This window comes from Urocitellus parryii, chromosome 11, assembly GCF_045843805.1.
Source record: "Urocitellus parryii isolate mUroPar1 chromosome 11, mUroPar1.hap1, whole genome shotgun sequence".
NCBI lineage: Eukaryota > Metazoa > Chordata > Mammalia > Rodentia > Sciuridae > Urocitellus > Urocitellus parryii.
Window position 1 is genome coordinate 79055780 of NC_135541.1, and position 17517 is coordinate 79073296.

At 36.1% G+C, this 17517-nt stretch overlaps 1 protein-coding gene across 2 annotated transcripts in view; it reads left to right on the forward strand.

The window, feature by feature from the left end:
* Positions 1–620: 620 nt before the first annotated feature.
* Positions 621–17517, forward strand: part of Plppr4 (phospholipid phosphatase related 4) — a 38023-nt gene continuing 21126 nt past the window's right edge. The window contains exon 1 of one of the 2 annotated variants that reach the window (XM_026401395.2): positions 621–842. In XM_026401395.2, coding sequence (XP_026257180.2) covers positions 621–842 — 222 coding nt within the window. The remainder of the gene's footprint in view (positions 843–17517) is intronic. The other variant, XM_026401396.2, reaches the window with a different exon arrangement.

The following is a 17517-nucleotide window of genomic DNA, read 5'->3' on the forward strand; positions in this document are numbered from 1 at the left end:
ATGTCCTGGACTTTGGGTGCAATGAGGATGTGCATTGCACCATCTGCCTCTTTTGAAGCAGGAAAACCGGGACCATGTCCCAAAGCTGATAGTATTTAACAGTGGGTGTCAGGAATCCTCCCAGGCAGAGATCCTCAGAAGGGGCGAGCAGCCAGACTTAGTGAGTTCTTACCAGGGCCTAATTTTCAGAAAGAAGAGCAAGTTTTATTTCAGGAAGGTAGAGATTGGTTTTCTTGTTGTGGGTGGTATGCTGGGCCAGCTGCTATTCTCCAGGAGTCCTCAAGTTAGTATTTCTGGAGTGACCCAGGTGGCTTCCCAGGAGGGGACTGGGTGCCTCAGCACCTCAGCCAAGCTACTGCAGAAACACCAGGAGAGCTTCCCTCTTTTGCGATTCTTGACGTCAAGCTCCCACATCCTTGGAGCCTTGCCAAGGCGGTGGAGAGCCTAGAGAGGGTGACAGGGGAGGAGAAGCCATTGCAGCAACAGCTTGGAGGAGGGAGCTGGACGTCTCTCTCTAGAAAACCAGGAGTGGGAGCCAGAGCAAGGGAGGCAGAGGACCTGCCGGCTCAGGGTCCGCTGGGTTGCTGCAAAGAGGGGAGGGGAGAAGGCGGGGGCGCTGCATGCAGCGCGCTGGCTCCAGCGGTGCCCGCGGGGAATGTGACATCAGCCGCGCCGGGCGCTTGCGGCTGGAGGAGGCAGCTCGCCTCGGCTGCACTGTGCACACCTCGCCCGGCGGAGGACGCAGACCCGGGCAGACGGCCGGGATGTCGGCGAAGGAGAGGCCAAAGGGCAAAGTGATCAAGGACAGCGTCACCCTCCTGCCCTGCTTTTATTTCGTGGAGGTGAGTTGGCCCACCGCCTTGGCATAATGCAGATCTTCCGGGCACCTCCGGAGTGAATTCAGGTCCTGGACAGTATAGGAGGCAAGCAGATAGTGTCAGGGTGCGCGCTGCTGTCCCCAAATGACCGACCCTTTCCCTAACCCCCTCCCAGGGTTTTCCAAAGCTCCCCTGAGTGTGCCTGTGAATACCTGCCAGCCCAGGGTGATTACCACTAGAGGTGTCGCTGCTGGGTGGCCTGCAGGGAAGAGATACCTGTGTGAGTGTGGGTCTAGTTCCCTGCCCTGTTGTGCCAGTGTGCATAACGGCCATCAGTGCCCCAGAGGGGCCATGATGCACACATTTTGGGATTTGTATCTTTAGTCTGCCGAGTATGTATCTAGAACTCTGAGAGCTTTGGGTGAGAATTCAAGTGCACACTGCCATGCCCCTGGCTATGAGGACCTGAAGTGTTTGTTTAGTATTAGGATTGTTGTTTTTTATTAACATCCCCCAAACCTTCTCCTATTAGAGTTACTATGGTGCTTGCATCTGCTTCTACAATTGGATCTTCATTTCCAGGCAACAATCATCAAGCTACTGACTGGTCTTTCTCCATGGTTAAAAAAAATGTATTATACGTATATATATTTTTTAAAAAATGACATCATCTGGTTTTATATGATTTGTATCTGTGAATTTATTCTGTGTCAAGCAGATAAGCAAATAATAGGTAGATGTATTCATAATGAACCTCTAACTTACAGAATGCAGTGTTTGAGGGAGGAAAATATTATGGGAGGGTTATAAAGATTGACAGGTACAGAGACTCCATGCACTGTAATCCATTGCATTGGGAAGACATTTTTAAGCAAGGAGTTTGTTAAATTACAGGCAGAGAAAGGATGTGTTGCTTAGGTTTTGCAAAATCAGAAGACCTTAACCATAAAAGTATGTTCTATGTAATTAGAGCCTTGGTTACCTAGAGAATTAAAAGACTATTGCTGAATTATAAATATCCTTCCTTGGCTGTCTTTTCAGCCAAATATGGAGGTTTAGTACTTTCAAGTACAGGTAGTATATTCTGTATTTGTTTACTGTGAGGTTTATATGGATTGAGGAAGAGTCCCTGTCTTGAAACTTGGGGGCAGGGATATTGTTAGACTGTTTTTATATCTAATAGTATATTTGGAAGTTTATTTTACATGGTATACATTTTTTAAAATTGATTTCAGTTTTAAGAAGGATGTGACTTGCATAAATCTCAGAGAAATGGTGGGTCATCCCTTCATCCATGACCTACAGAAAAGAAGAAAAAAATGTTCTATTTCTTCAAAATAATTAATTGACTCATTTATTGCCCTTACTCTTTTCACAAGGGATTTTCAGGCTATGGCTTAGGTAATTATTGTTGAAAAATAATAAAGAGCTATCTCAAGAAAAATGTGGGCAGCAGAAGATTCCTGATTGAAAAGGGTAAAGAAATAGAAAGATGAGATACCTGCCTTCAAGTTCAAACTGTCAGGCCACTTGTGGCATTGTTAATCCACTGTAGTTTTAAACTTAAGCACTTTCAATAACATCTGAATCTATTACATTTGTGTAAAAGAAACCAATTAATTTTTGAGTTCCATCTCTAGGAAGGTACACACCCCAGGTCAGCTAGTGACTGACCACAAACATATTGCAGCTGTATGGCTTCATAAAAAACACTTCCAGACAAGAGGATGCAGACCAGAAAATAAGATTATTGCCTTAAAGAATCTGAGTGTGCACTATTGAGGTTCTCTTAACCTAGGATTTCAAAAGCGCTTCATAATGCAATTGAATTATGTCTCTAGGAACAAACATCTCACAAATGTTACATCTTTTCCATGAGTGAAAATAACCCCAATTCACTACTTCCACTTTGACCCATTCAGATATCCTCTATGAATTTCTCAGCAGGACAAGTTATAGAACAATTACTGAAGACAGTTCATGGAGTTTGAATGAATAATTATGACACTATTTCTTGGGGGTAACAGACTTCAAAGAGAAAGCTACAAAATTAGATTGCAGATTATGTCCCTGAAACTTAAATGCATGATATACCACTAAAGAGCCTCCAGAATATAGAAGGCATTCGTACATCAATTTTTTAAGGGGTTGACAGGAAGCACTTTGAAATGACTCATTTTGACACTGGTGAGCATAAGCTTTACATCTCCTTTGGAGGATGCAGAAACATAACTAAAATTAACATGCCAGTAAGATGCTCTAGAGTAATTACACTTTGCTTTGCAGCATAGTTTTCCAAGACCTTACTAATAGAGATGGAAGAGTTAAACCTGAATAAATATCCTTCCATCACATAGAAGCCCAAAGCTTCCTCTGTTACTTTGAACCACTACTGAAGTTAAAAAAAAAAAAAAGGCTAAAAACGAGTCAGATCTTGAGAAAAAAGTAAACAACAACAACAAAAAATAAATAAAAATAAAAACAACCAAAAAACCAGACCAACTAGCTGGGTCTAATGCTGACAGGCACATTTTAAACTACCTTTTTAAAAGTTATTCAGGCAGTTCTAAATTGCTATTCTTAATGGGTATGAGATACTAAGAAACTTAATTGGGGCACTGAGGAGAAAGTTTCATTTGGAACAGAGGGCACTGAAATCAACTTAGCTTGAATTATGGCAGGAAAATAGCATCATGGTCTGAGTACAACTTAGGTTATACAGACAGGTGGAACTACTCAAGTAACATCTATGCCACTACTGTTTGGCTAATTCTGGCCCATGTTACTTCTCATGTCCTCAGTGTCTTCATATATGCTAGAAATCATGTAATATAAATTTAAATACACATATGGTCATATGTAATAAAATTGTTATTTTTCTCTTAAAATAGAGAATGTATAATCAGGTTGTAGCATCATGTCTGAGGTGAAGTTAGCACACAGTGTGTTGTTTCTTTTCCTGTCTTATAACTGCCCTTGACCTGATTCTTTGACTTTCAGGATTCTTTGACTTTAAGGCCAAACTTGAGAAATCGGTCTTGACAAGGCCTAGCTTGGGTGTTCTCTTTATTCAGCAAAAGCCACTTTCTCCCTAGTTTTCAGAAATGGTTTGGGTACCAAGTTTTCCTGAATGGATCTGTATTAATGGACATGAATAGGGAGAGTGGAGTGCCATATTGTTTGTGCAGTAACTATGGCAATCATTTGTGAAACCCTTAGAATAAAGCTAAATTCTTTACGTGCACCATCTTGTTGAGTCTGTAAAGATTCTCTTTCAGACAGAGGTTGTTTTTATCCAGGTTTCAAAGAATAAACAGAAACTCATAAATGTTAAACAGCTTTGCCCATGTTTACAAAGCAAAGTGGAGGCAGAGCTGATGTTCTTCACAAAGAACTGTCTCTAAAGGTAGTGAAAGAATGTTCACACAGGCAAAGTTACTTTCTCTTGTTTATTCACTTAGGAAAATGGCATTCAGGAGGCTAAGGGAGGATGAGGCAGACAGATTTCTTGAGCCCAGGAATTATTTTCCAGCCTAGGATATGTAACAAGACCCCATTTCAAAATAAAACAAACAAACAAACAAAGAAACAAATAACAGAAAGACATATGTAGTGGGGGAGAGCACATTGATGGAGGGGAAACAACTTCCTCTAGAAAAAGACTAGCCTCCTCAGCTCAGTTTGTGCACCACTGATAGTCTCTAAGCACAGAGAGCTGGTGTACAGTGTACACTCCCTGCTGGCTTACTAGTTAGCAGCTAGGTACCCCCTCCTTAAGTGCCCATGGCCAGAGAAGGAGTGGGGAGGAACTCTGGGGTCCAATTGCAGTTTAAGGGTATATCTGATTATGTCCCCCGCCTCTAGGCCCAAGTGTTCAGTCACTAAAATCAAGTAATCTTGTCCCAGTTCACCACCAACCTTGATGGTAAACAAAACATTAAGTTAGGGACTAGAGTTTTTCTTATTTTTGGTTTAACTACTGATTGTTTGCTGATACAGTATTTCATTGAGGACAGTCTTATTACCTGACAGTTTGAAAGATACATGATGATTTTCTGTAGAGAAGGTCATTTTAGGAACTAGTTGGATAATCCAGTTTTATACTATTCAATCTAGGAAAAAGGAAGGGAGGGTTGTAGAAGGAACTCTCAGACAAGATATCCAAAGTTTTATGATTTATTAGCTTAAACAGCAAGATAGGCAAGCAGGAATGGTCCACCAAAAAAAAAAAAATATTTTCTCTTACCTTTAAAATTTCAAACCACGCTCCAAGTGTCGGCTGCATCACTTATGGTGGGAACTGTAGACAGCATACCTAGAACTAGTAAAAAAGATCTTTTAAGCTTAAAAACCCAATATTATATGTGATAGGACTGAATGTCTGGGTGGCTCATGAATTTCCTCTATGCTAAGCTTTATAATGGTCCCTCTGTGCTCAGACTCACAATTTTGTTTTCATAAGTCAATCTGTTCCAAGACCAGTTAGTTCAGTACATGAAACACATAATAAATTACCTTTTAAGCTAAAAAGATACAAATTCTTAATATAAACTAAATAGGAAAGATATACTTTTCATTTAAACATTATTTTATGACCTACTTTTTATTACTAATACCTATGAAAGTGTAAGAGTTATGACTGACCTATATGAAAAGATATTTTACAGGGCTCTACAGATACAAACACTGATATCTCATGTTCATGTGCACATGCACACATGCACATAATTCTGAAAAACTGGCATATATAAACACACATGGAGTGAGAATATCATCTGTTAGCATAAAACAGTGATATCTGAAACATTGCATATTCAGAATATTTTAATCTCAAAAAATTGAAATTATTTTCCATAGAAATATTTTTAGGAAATTTATTTTTTAATTGTAGCAGATACTTATATTCAAGATTTCTATTCTATCTTATGCTCCATGTGAAAGTTATATGACTCATTTAATATTCTTACTTTGAAACATGCATAGTTTATTTCCTTTTCCATAAACTTCAACATCACTAGGAAATACAACATCACAACATTTCTGCATTGCATGTACCAAAATAGTAGCTATAGATTTTTTCCCCTTTTCTAGATTGCAAAGTGAGATAGTCTGCTCAAAAAACACTCCAAACTCTGCCAAGTGAGATGAGCTGGCAAGTTCCTCCTCTCTTCAAGTCACACTGCACAAAGTCTGATGCAAAAGAAAAAATAAGTGAAGCTAAGTTTTTGGAGATAGAGTTAAATGAGGACATTTCTGCAGATACCAAGTATTGGACATAGAACCTACTATGAGGGAATTCTATTCTATTCTATTCTATTCTATTCCATTCTGTTCTATTCTATTCTACTTCATTTCATTTCTAGTTACCATCACTATTTTGTTGTGTCTTCAAGTGACATAAAATGTTCATTGTCCTTGTTTGTTCTAACAGAAAAAAATAGTTGGCTTTTACCAACTCATGAGAATTTAAATAATAATAAAAATAACAATGATGATGATAAAGGACAATCAAATTTCAATTCTCCTTCATGTGACTGACCCTGTGGAAATGTCATCTTAAGTCTCAAGAACTACTAAACCAAAAAGATATTATTATCTTTATTTTTTAAGTTAGAAAATTGCAGCTCAGAGCATTAAACATCTTTAACCAGGGACACATTGCAATTCAGTGACCGAGCCAGTATTTGAATACTTGTCCATCTGGCCCTTGAGTCATGATTGCACCTTGCTGAATCACAGGTGCTTCCAGTGAAAATGCTAAAATTAGTGATGAGGGGCGGAGAGACTCACCTCTGCCATGACTTGGCTAGCTTCATACTTAAAGGAATTCTGGTTGAGGGCTTAGTCAGAGTTGTGGCATGGAATTTTTCTCTACATTCAGCTACTGAATTTGGCTTTATTAGTGCTGCTTCCCACTTAATGGTAACTGATTCACTTCTAGCATAGATGTTTTGTAAGCACAATGACTATTCAATTTAAAAGAAGTTTTCTTCTGGCAAAGCCAAATGGCACCCATGAGTCTTCTCAGGAGATTAATGAAGAGCTATGGGTGAGGTGGAAGGAAAAAATTGGAACTGAAAAAAAGTTTAGGAAAGTAGACTCATGAGAATGGTAGAGCATGGAGTATGGAATCTCAAGGAGATGAGGTAGAGAGGCTGGCCAAGCAGGGTTAAGAGAAAAGGTATGAGAAAACCGAAAGCAGGAGTGAAGGGCACATGAGTTTATTGGAGATCCAATCTGTGAGCAAATCATGGAGACCCTTCTAGCATTCAGACTGTCTAAGCTGGGTTATTACCTAAAAAGCATTTGAGGGCTATTTTTTGCTTTTTAGGCTAGGAATGTATTATAAATATTTCTCACAGAAAAGAGATTTCCTCTGGACATACATATATGTACAGCATGGGCTATTTCCCAAGCAAGCTCGTCTTAAAACAAAAATGAGGGAATGTCTTCATGTATTCTTTAAAACTCAAATTCCATAATTAAGTCAAATAAAATTGTATAATACAAGAGCACCTGGTCTGACTCTTTCTTTTATCATATATAAGAAAATTGTGGCTTGAAAAGTTTAAGTTACCTAAATTATGTACTATGGAATAAAACCTGGTCTCCTGACTCCTGTTCTAGTGCTCTTTCCTAATTATTACTATTTCTAGAATTCCTCATATTAGAAAGTTTCCCTCTGGATTATGACATTTAAAATTCAGGTCATTGCATTAGCTGGTTGTGCTAACTTCTAAGCACATTTTATGACATCACATTGCACTAAACAACATGTTAAAGCAAGTATGAATGAGTCTTCTTTTTTTTTCCCAAAATTTTAGACTTTTTAGAAAGCATGGTTACAGCTAAAGATAAGAACATTCAAAATTATATTTTTTCATCTCATTGCCAGAATAATTTCAGTTACTTCCTTTGATATGAGGACTCCAACAGATAGAAAAGAGGAAATTTTGGAGGAAATAAGAATAAAATTTACATCAATAGCTTTGAAGTTTCTGTTATACTTTAGTGTAATTTTCCCATATACAACATCTCATTTAATTCTTTAAACACAAATGAAGAGTTTGACTCTTCTTTTAACAAAATTAAGTAACTGTCACTTGGGAAAGTCCAAGAATTTTCTTAAAACCCAACTGTTGCCCTTCTTCCACCTTGGTCTTAAGAAAAAAAAATTAAGTTTGTATATGAACTGTGATATCTCTTAATTATGAGCATCATAAATATATCAGATTTATAAGGTTTCTTCTACGACAGATTAGCTGAGAAATGTATTTCCAGATAACTGAGACTAGAGTAATTTCCTAATAATGTTCAAGAGGATTTTGGAATGTGGATGGATGCCAAGGACAGAAGTACTAATTTTGACATAATTAATGTTGAGGTGTTTTTTCTGCTAGTAATTAAACTCTGAACCAATTGCCACATAGGTACTTTACTGTTTGGTTGTTTTTAATCAGAAAATAATGTCAATCAACATAAAGGAGTATAATTGCTTTCTTATTTGCAGTAACAAGAGGGCTTCTGTCTATCCTAAAACTAACAGATCATTAGTATTAAGCATAAGTTAGAGAGAAGGGAATAGAGGTAATTAAAACCAAGGCTATTTGTGGAAAAGATATTGTCTGGGAATGGAAACACTATAATGCTCTCACCAAAAGCCTTTGCTATGTGATTGCTTAGGAGTAAACTTACATTTCATAAAGCCACAGACATGATTCAGAATGGTCCAAAAGAGACCAAATTAGAGTAAGTGTCCTCCAACATAAGGGGTGTTTAAATGAAATCTCAGGGAATAATCTATTTTGTACTTTCATAACAATTTATTTTTCCATTGAATAAATATTGATTGCTTATGATATGCCTTTTGGTTAAAGTAATGGAAACAATATAGAACTGCTACTGGGATACTTCTTAGTCTGTAGTAGAATTTCAAAAAATTTTTACTAAATGTATGGAATACAATGGGACTGATAATAGAAACATAATTTTTTTTTGTTTTCTTTCAGCTTGTGGAGATATTTTTATTTGTAAAGTGTTGATGAGTGTCCCATCAGAGGCATTGGTTGCCTCGTGGACTAATGAACAACTGAGGAGTGAATCACTGTTCACGATCTATATGAGCCCTCAGTTCTAGATTATAATTGTGCGTATTTTTATGACATAGGATATACTTCTGGATTGTCTGAGATTTATGACCTAAAAAAACATTATTTAACAAAGAATTTACAGTTTTAATTTTCATAGAAAACTATTTTTACATAAGGCACATATACTAGCATTTTTCATGCCATACACAAAAGATGTGTATGTTTACATACACATAGATTATACATATTTTATTTGGACTACTTAATAGCTTTGTGGTCTTAGGCAAGTAGCTTACTTTCTCCAAGCTTGTCTAAATATTGTCATTAAGTTAGAGTTTTTAGAACCCTTTGATTATATATGAGTTATATACTATGGCTAACAATTTCTAAAGCAAAGTCAAGTGACTAGTAAATGACTTTTTTTCTTTCCCATTTACCTACATGTATCCTTCATTTTATTTGAACTTTTCCTGTGATTTCAGATATTATTCAATTCTGTGGAACAGCATTGGGTTTCCTGATTTTTCTCCCTTTTGTATCACACATTTAGATATATTTTATACAATGTGTATGTAATGATGGAGCAATTCATTATAATGTATAAATACATTAACAACAACAACTCCTTATTAGACTGCCTGTTTTTCCTTGATAGAGGTGCACATATACTCACAAAATGGAGACCACTTGCCTTAGATACTATTATTTGACCTAGTAAGTAAAGGAAAATTCACTTTTACTAAGTATCCTTATACCTACTAGTCTAAAACTCTTCTCCAAATCCTTGCTCCAAGGATTTGAATGCCAATACTACAGGTAAGACCCTGCTATTCTCACCTTTCTAGAATCCTGTGACACTGTATATAAACTTTTCAGCGACAGGATCTCTCCAAGTGTCAATCACATCTTGCCACACCCCAACTTAGACATTTGTGAAATAAATAATATTATTCTTTCCAGAAAATGATGAATAAGTCAAAGGTATTTGAGTCTTTGAGAGTAAGTGACATTTTTTAGGATATTATTGTGAAATGCACTGAAATATTTTATTTAAAGCAGCTAAACCTCAAAGAATCAGTGTGTTCTTTACCCTTTAGGTGATGATCTGGAAATTCTTGTGTTATAACAACTGATATTTGACACTGTTTAAAATATAGAGTATGTTGAATTGTAAAGATTTGGGCATAAATAATAAGCCTTTTTCATAGGAAAATCTTATTAAAAGGATGGACAGCAATCCATACTTACTATAAAGAAATGAACTTTCGAAAACTTTTCCACTCAAAGACCTCATTTAGTTTCTAGCTTCTAGTCAAATTTTACATGTATGAAGAAAAATTATTTTATGATGATAGATTATCAAATCTTAGGCTAGATAGTTATTTCTTTGTTACTTCTAGGCTAGGTTTTAGGCTATGTTTTAGGATTCCTCATATAATTCATTTTCAAACTCTAGCCTCTAGAGTGATACAAATAGTGAGGAGCAGATAGTGGCTTCTAAATAAAATTGTGATGTATTAATTATTGTGTTGGTCAAGAAATATAGCAACTTAGTTAATGGAAATGTGGAAGATAGATCCTGAACTAAACTTCTGCTTCAGACTTGGCCTTGACTTAGTCTCTAGTTGACCTTGAAGGCTAGTGTTCTATTCAGTCCTAATCAGAAACAGAGGAAGAAATCTAAGACTTTAGTTCCCAGATGTTGGTTCTAACATAACCAAGAAGGGCCTGGTGAATTGCCTCCTCAAAGATGCCTATTCAATGGAGATGCAGAATACTTGAAGAATTACCCATTCTGAAGTTGTCAGTCTGATTCAATGAGGTCTGTTGTTGCTCCCCCACCACCCCTTTACTTTCCTATGACTATGGAGGTCAGTGCAGAAGAGTAGAGGACAGGGGAGCAATAGGCATCTCATAGGAAATGACCCCAGGAAGCCAAATGAGCTGAACTTCAGTTCTACCTTCTTTTCCAACATTGTCTCTTCATTTTTCAGGCCATGTTAAAAATCAATACTAGGATAGCAATTTCCAATCTAGTCAGAATCTGTTTAACAAGACAGAGGGTCAGAGACTGACTTTGGAAGTGAAGCTGGATTTTCCTTTCTCCAAGAGCAATATGGGACCTCTTAGTTTCACACATCAGCTGGTTAAGTTGCCAAAGCTTGGCATATAAGTGGGGGCAAAATGAACCTAATGGATGGCTAACCATTGAAGAGAGTAGAAGGGTTGATTAACAAACTTCATCATCCATAGCACTGTTTATATATCCCTCAGCTCAAAGGCCTTTCCATTCTATTAGGCCAGTCTGCTACAGATCTGTGCATGCTATGAGATGAAAATCTGTTTCCCAAAGAGTTAAAAAATGTTATGTGTGTTTACTCCTGATTCAGTGCACTTACCTTTCCAAGTGATTGTGTTAGTTAGCAATGCAACAATACTTAGATTTATTCTTTTAAGCCTTTGATAATAAAATGTTTGTCAGAGGTATTTGTATCCTATGTTACTTTATATTTGATTTGAATATATTGTTCATGTGACTTCTTGATGCATCTCATAGTGAAGCACATACTCCCAATCCTTCTTAATTTAGTTAATTTAATCACAGCTTTATGGTGCTGGAAAATAAAAAATAAAATGGAAGTTATTAATGTTCCACATTAACAGTCCACCTTTACTATCTCTTTTATGTTCACTACCCCCCTTTCAAAGGCAATGTTAAAGTATATAAGGCCTTCAGTAGAATTTGAAATTTTTAATTTTGAAAGCAGGCATGTAATGCACTTAAGTATGCAGGAGACAAATCTGGAGGGAGACCCCATGATAATGTATTGGGTTCTCATCCCCACATTTAGATTAGAAATCTCTTCTCTGGCTGGGTGTGGTGGCACACTCCTATAATCCCAGCTCAGGAGGCTGAGACAGGAGAATCACGAGTTCAAAGGCAGCCTCAGCAAAATAAAGCACTAAGCAACTCAGTGAGATCCACTCTCAAAATACAAAATAGGGCTGGGGATGTGGCTCAGTGGTTGAGTGCCTCAGAGTTCAATCTTGGTACCCACCCCTCTCTCCAAAATAGAAATCTATTCTCTGGATAATTAATAAGTAAAATAAGAATCTATCAGATACATAGTATATACTCAATAAACATTTGTTAAATAAAATGGTCAATTACTGCATAACAGAAAATAACTTTTATAGTTCTTAAGCAAAATGGTTTAATGATAAAATTGATCTTAATTATAGTAAGCAATATAAAAAATAATTTCAAAACACTTATAATATTTAAGTAATATGTAACTCTAAAACTCAGAATCATAAGTTTGTTTTTCTTATGTTGTATCTCAAGTACAGAATTTTTAATTGCATCCCATTTACCTGAAATTATCATATTATAATAACAATTTTTCTCTTTCAACTTCTGTTTTTTTTGATATTAAGAAATACTTAAAGGTTCCCAAAGATACTATTTGTTTCCTTTCTAAGGTTGCTTAGGTATACATCTGTATGTTTCCCCTATATGAAAAAAATTAACCATATCTAATCTGAGAATATGAAAATCTTAATTTTTAAAGAAGACATAAAAAATACATGCACAATATCACTCAGCAGAAATTTAGAATGGTATTCACAGTATGTAAAACAAAGTGGTCTTTGTATTTATTTTTGCTATTATGTCTTATGCAAGGCATAGGTTAGTGGCAGAAGTTTCTAGGAAGAGGCAGTAGTATAGTAAACACCAGTTTGAACTCAGGAGCCAGATTCATTGAGTTTATAATCCAGCTAACAAGCTGTTTAGTCTTCCACAAGTCATGCACTTTCTCTGTGCCTTCATCTGTAAGGAAAGTGGCAATAATAATAACAGTATATTCATTAAAGAGATGTGGTAAAGAGTGTATGAATTCAGATATGTAAAGTCCTTTAAATAGTACTTGGAAAAATACATTAAGTTACTACTAGTACTGTATTTTTAAAAGTCAGCTATATTATAAGCAGGAAGAGAAATTACAGCTAGAAAAAAGGATTTAAAAGAAATTACTTTCGACACTTGAAATACAGGTCCCCAGCCTCAGGTCTTAATCTCTAATTTGGTTTAAAGAACAAAATGCTTTCCAACACAATGCACATACTTCAGTGTCTAATTATGTAAGAAGAACAAATCTTCAGTACCTGGGGTTCAGGCTGATGATTACAAAACCTATTACTCCAAGCCTAATGCTCAATCAATACTCAGGTAATAAAACATCCACTTATCATTATTTTAGACTTCATTGTTAAATCAGTGAGTGACTGTTGCTAATATTTTTAGAGCTGTAAAGATGTAGTTCATATTCAGATGCTAGGACATAGAAGAACTGATTTTTCTCATTAGAGCTAGCATATATATTAGGTCTGGTTGCCATTCTCTATTAATTACTATTGCTATTTGAAAGACTTATTTTTTATTTTTTTATTTTTAATACTGTCAAAATCACTATACTTCCAGACATTCAAAGCAGAAGGGGTATGTGTGTGTGTGTGTGTGTGTGTGTGGTAGAATTACACAGGGCTTTTTTTTTTTTTAACAAGGGGACTTTTAAAAACTATTATTATAAGAACTTCCTAAACATTTGTCATCTCTGTTCAAATTATTCACACATAAACTTATTCTACACTGAGGTCATCTAATATGTCAGGAATAAAGAGGTGAATAAGATCATTTCCCTGCTCTCAAAGACCTCATTGTTGAATAGGAAAAAACAGTAAGTAAGCAACTGCCATTCAATATGATGATTACTCTGATCAAGACATTTATTTGCAGGATATTTCAGTGCATCAGACAAGGTGGCCCAGAGGAAGGACTGACAGCAGGAAAACCTTAAGTGTTTTCAATTGCTGGTATTTTATATTAGAAGTAATTCCCTAGGGAAGACAAAAGTAAAGATAAAATAAGACCACATCTAAAATATCATTAAAGGCTCTTAAAATATAAGCCCCCCAAAAATAAAAACTAAGACTGACTTTAGAGAAACTGCACAAAGAAGAACCTGCAAGACCACAGAAAACCCTATCAGTAAGATTGTGATTTGAAGGAGCCTGCACCCTTCATTTAGTGCCACTTAAACCCCTTGCACACATGGCCATCCCATGCCGGCTGTCCTTTAAGCTGGCATTCCCATTTAAGCCTGGGGCTATCCTTTCCTGAAAAGCAGTAGCTAGTGCCAGATGGCGACATGTGACAAAGCATCAGCGGGATGTAATGGGGCACAGGCTTCCAGGAACTTAACAGACCAGATTTCAATTACTGGCCTTGTCACTTAAGAGTGAGACATGCTGCTGAATGCATCTTGGGCAGGGTCTTTGTCTTGTAAATTATGTTAAATTACCCAAGGAAGTTGCTCCCTATATTCTCCTTTTAGTAAATCAATGTGAAATGAGCTCTAGAAAGAATAGATCTTAGATTTGAGCAGAAGAAGCGATTTTTGTTTAGTTGACAAGGAGAAAGTGAACAGCAAAAGTGTTTTTAAAAGAGTAAGAATTAAGAGCAATAGGGGGTTCTTCTTCAATCTACAGGTATCCCTGACAGGACTACCTTACCACTTGGGAATCAAAACCATTCTACCAGCAAAGGGGGGAAAGTAGGTTGAGACCCATGAGTGAAGCAGTCTGGAGCATGTTTCTTGGGCTCAGGCACCTAGCAGGAAGCTGGTGCTCTCATTTACTGTCTTTGTGAATACTGTGCATTTTATGTAATCCACCTCTGCCTCAGTTTTCTCATCTGTAAATTGGGAATTCTAATAGATACTTAGACGTTATAAGGTACAAACTGAACAGCAATCTGTTCAATTCTTAACAGCAATCTGTTCAATTCAGCATATTACTTGACACCTAATTCCTTAACACAGGCTATGTATTTGTAAGTAATTATCCATGTTTTTAGATTCTTTTATAGTAACTTCTTGATTTCCTTCAATTAAGTTTGGTAAATATTTAATGGATACCTAAATCATTCAAAGATTTGTGTGAATTATTTTCAAATACCTGACCTTAGGACAGGAATGAGTCATATATAAAATAACTCAATCAAAAACAGACTAACAGTTTCTTCAATAAAGGTACATAGAAAGTACATGAAGTAGAGTCCTCAATTCTGAATGAAGAGTAGAGATTTCAGAGAGAAAAAAAAATATGAAAGAGTAAGAATTTTTATGAGAAAGTATGGAAAATGCCATAATTTTATTTTTCTTTATGGCTGTGGTATACATTGTATATGTATACCACATTTTCTTGATCCATTCATCTATTGATGGATACCTAGGCAGGTTCCATAGTTTGGCAATTGTGAATTTATGCTGCTATAAACAGGAGTATGCATGTATCACTGCAGTAAGATGATTTAATTCTACAGGATAAATACCAGAAAGTGGTATAGCTGGGTCTTACTGGGGTTCCATGCCTATTCTTTTGAGGAGACTCCATACTGATTTCCATAGTCATCATACTAATTTACAGTGCCAGCAACAGTGTAAAAGTGTTCCTTTTAATTTGTATCTACATGTGTGTTTTTATGTATGAAAAATAATTTAGCTTTCTAGACCTAAATAACATCAGTATGTTTTCATAACCTGTTTTTGAGATCTGTTGTAGCTATTCTGAATGTTCTACAATCAGGTCAAATATCATTTGATAAACCATAAAGCTTTATACTATATTTTTAGTACTATTATTGCTAATATTTGAAGGAAACATTTATTTATTGGCTACAAGGCAAAAAAAATACTACAGAATGTCACTAAAGACTGTACTGTAAGAAATGGAAAATCACCTCATTTTAGTATGTTGACCACAGACAATCTTCTTCCTGGCCATGGTCCTTAATAAAATTGCTTTGATCTGCTAATATTTCTTCCAATTTGAATTTCAATACCCTGTATTACTTTTTAATTTCTTTCATTTTTTAAAAAATTTTAAGATATTATCAAGATTGGTTCCAGGACTCTCATTTTAAATTTATTATTAATATAAAAATATTCCTTTGAACAATTTGAATAATTAAATTCTTTGACTTCTTGTGACATTATTCATGTTGAAATGAAGCTAATTTAACTTTGAAATTTCTTGGGCAAGTGTTGTTCTTCAATAGTGAGGACGCTACTGCTTAAATTATCCTGTACCAGTGACTTGAGCTTTCTACCTTCATTTGGCTTCAAAATGGTGTTTCACTCTCTTGTTGGAAACTCTGCTTAAATAACCAAGAGATATCTCAATTGCAGTATTTCCAAAACAGAACTATAGATTCCTTCTTCCTGGCATTTTCTCAGGCTTTCCCATCCCAGGAAATGACACTGCTTGTCCAATTGCTTACATCCCAAATCCTTCAAATCAACCTTTATTGTTAAGTCTTCTTCAATGATCACTTTATAAAAGTCCTTTCATTTATATATCCAAAATTAAATCCAAGACCTGCAAATCTCCCTTCAGCTCCCTCTATAGTAAAAGCTATCTCATTTTTTGCCTGGATTTCTGGATCTGCCATGCATCCTCTGAAATGTAGCTCCAATCACCCAGGGAGTCTTCCTAGCTTGGTTTATTGCTTTAGTCCTTACATTTGGAAAAGTGCTAGCACTTACAAGGTATTCAATAAATATTTATTGAGTTTTGAAGAGCCTTCTAAATTCACTCTGCTTCTACTTTTAGACCCCAGTAGTCTATGTTCAATTCAATAGTCAGAGTGATCTTCACAGAAGCGATTCAGGTCCTATGACATCTCTGCTTCAACCCTCTAAAATGTTTCCAATCTTCCTTTGAATAAAATCCTAGTCCCTACCTTGGACTTCAGTTCTCTGCAAGGGCTAGTCTCAAGTCTACCTGTCTGACTTCATCTTAGATCACTGCTTCTGTTTGATTTTGTTTTTTTTTTTTCCTTACCGGATTCACACATGGTTAGTTTTTTCTTGCACATTCAAGTCTTCCTTCAATGGCAGCTACTAAGTCAGGTCTTCCTTGATCTAAAATAAGAATCCAGGCACTGAATGACCACATCCCTCTTCTTTAGAAAATGTATTTTTCCTGATGTTATTTTTTTTTAACTGCCTTCTTCAACTAGAATGGAGATATTCAGGAAAAAGAGAACTTTGTTTTTATCCTGACCATATTCCCAGGCTCTAAAACAAGGCGTCATACCAGTAGGCTCTCAACAGATGTGTGGAAAGGATAAATAAGCAAATGAGCCATCAGTGCCCTATGTTAACTGGCCCTTTGTGATTGTGAACCCATCAGCTGAAGAGGCACTTATATGACCCTGAATTCACCATGGCCATGTAAAAGGTAAAGAATGGAACTGATTTGTGTTCCTCCTGTTTGAGCACAAAAGGAACACTCCCAAATGAGAAGTAAAGCTTGCCCTGATTATCACCATGCTGAAACCAAATAGGATGCCTGACCTAGAAAAAATGACATGGTAGATTCCATAAATATTTCACTAAAATGGATACACTTTGTAGATTTGTCTTCTAAAAATTGGCATCAGAAAAATCAAATTTATATACCAAATGTGATTTTTAAAATACCTTTCTTTTATTTGTTCTATCCTCTGAAAGTTCTACTTTCTTTTTTGAAAAATTGCTCTATTA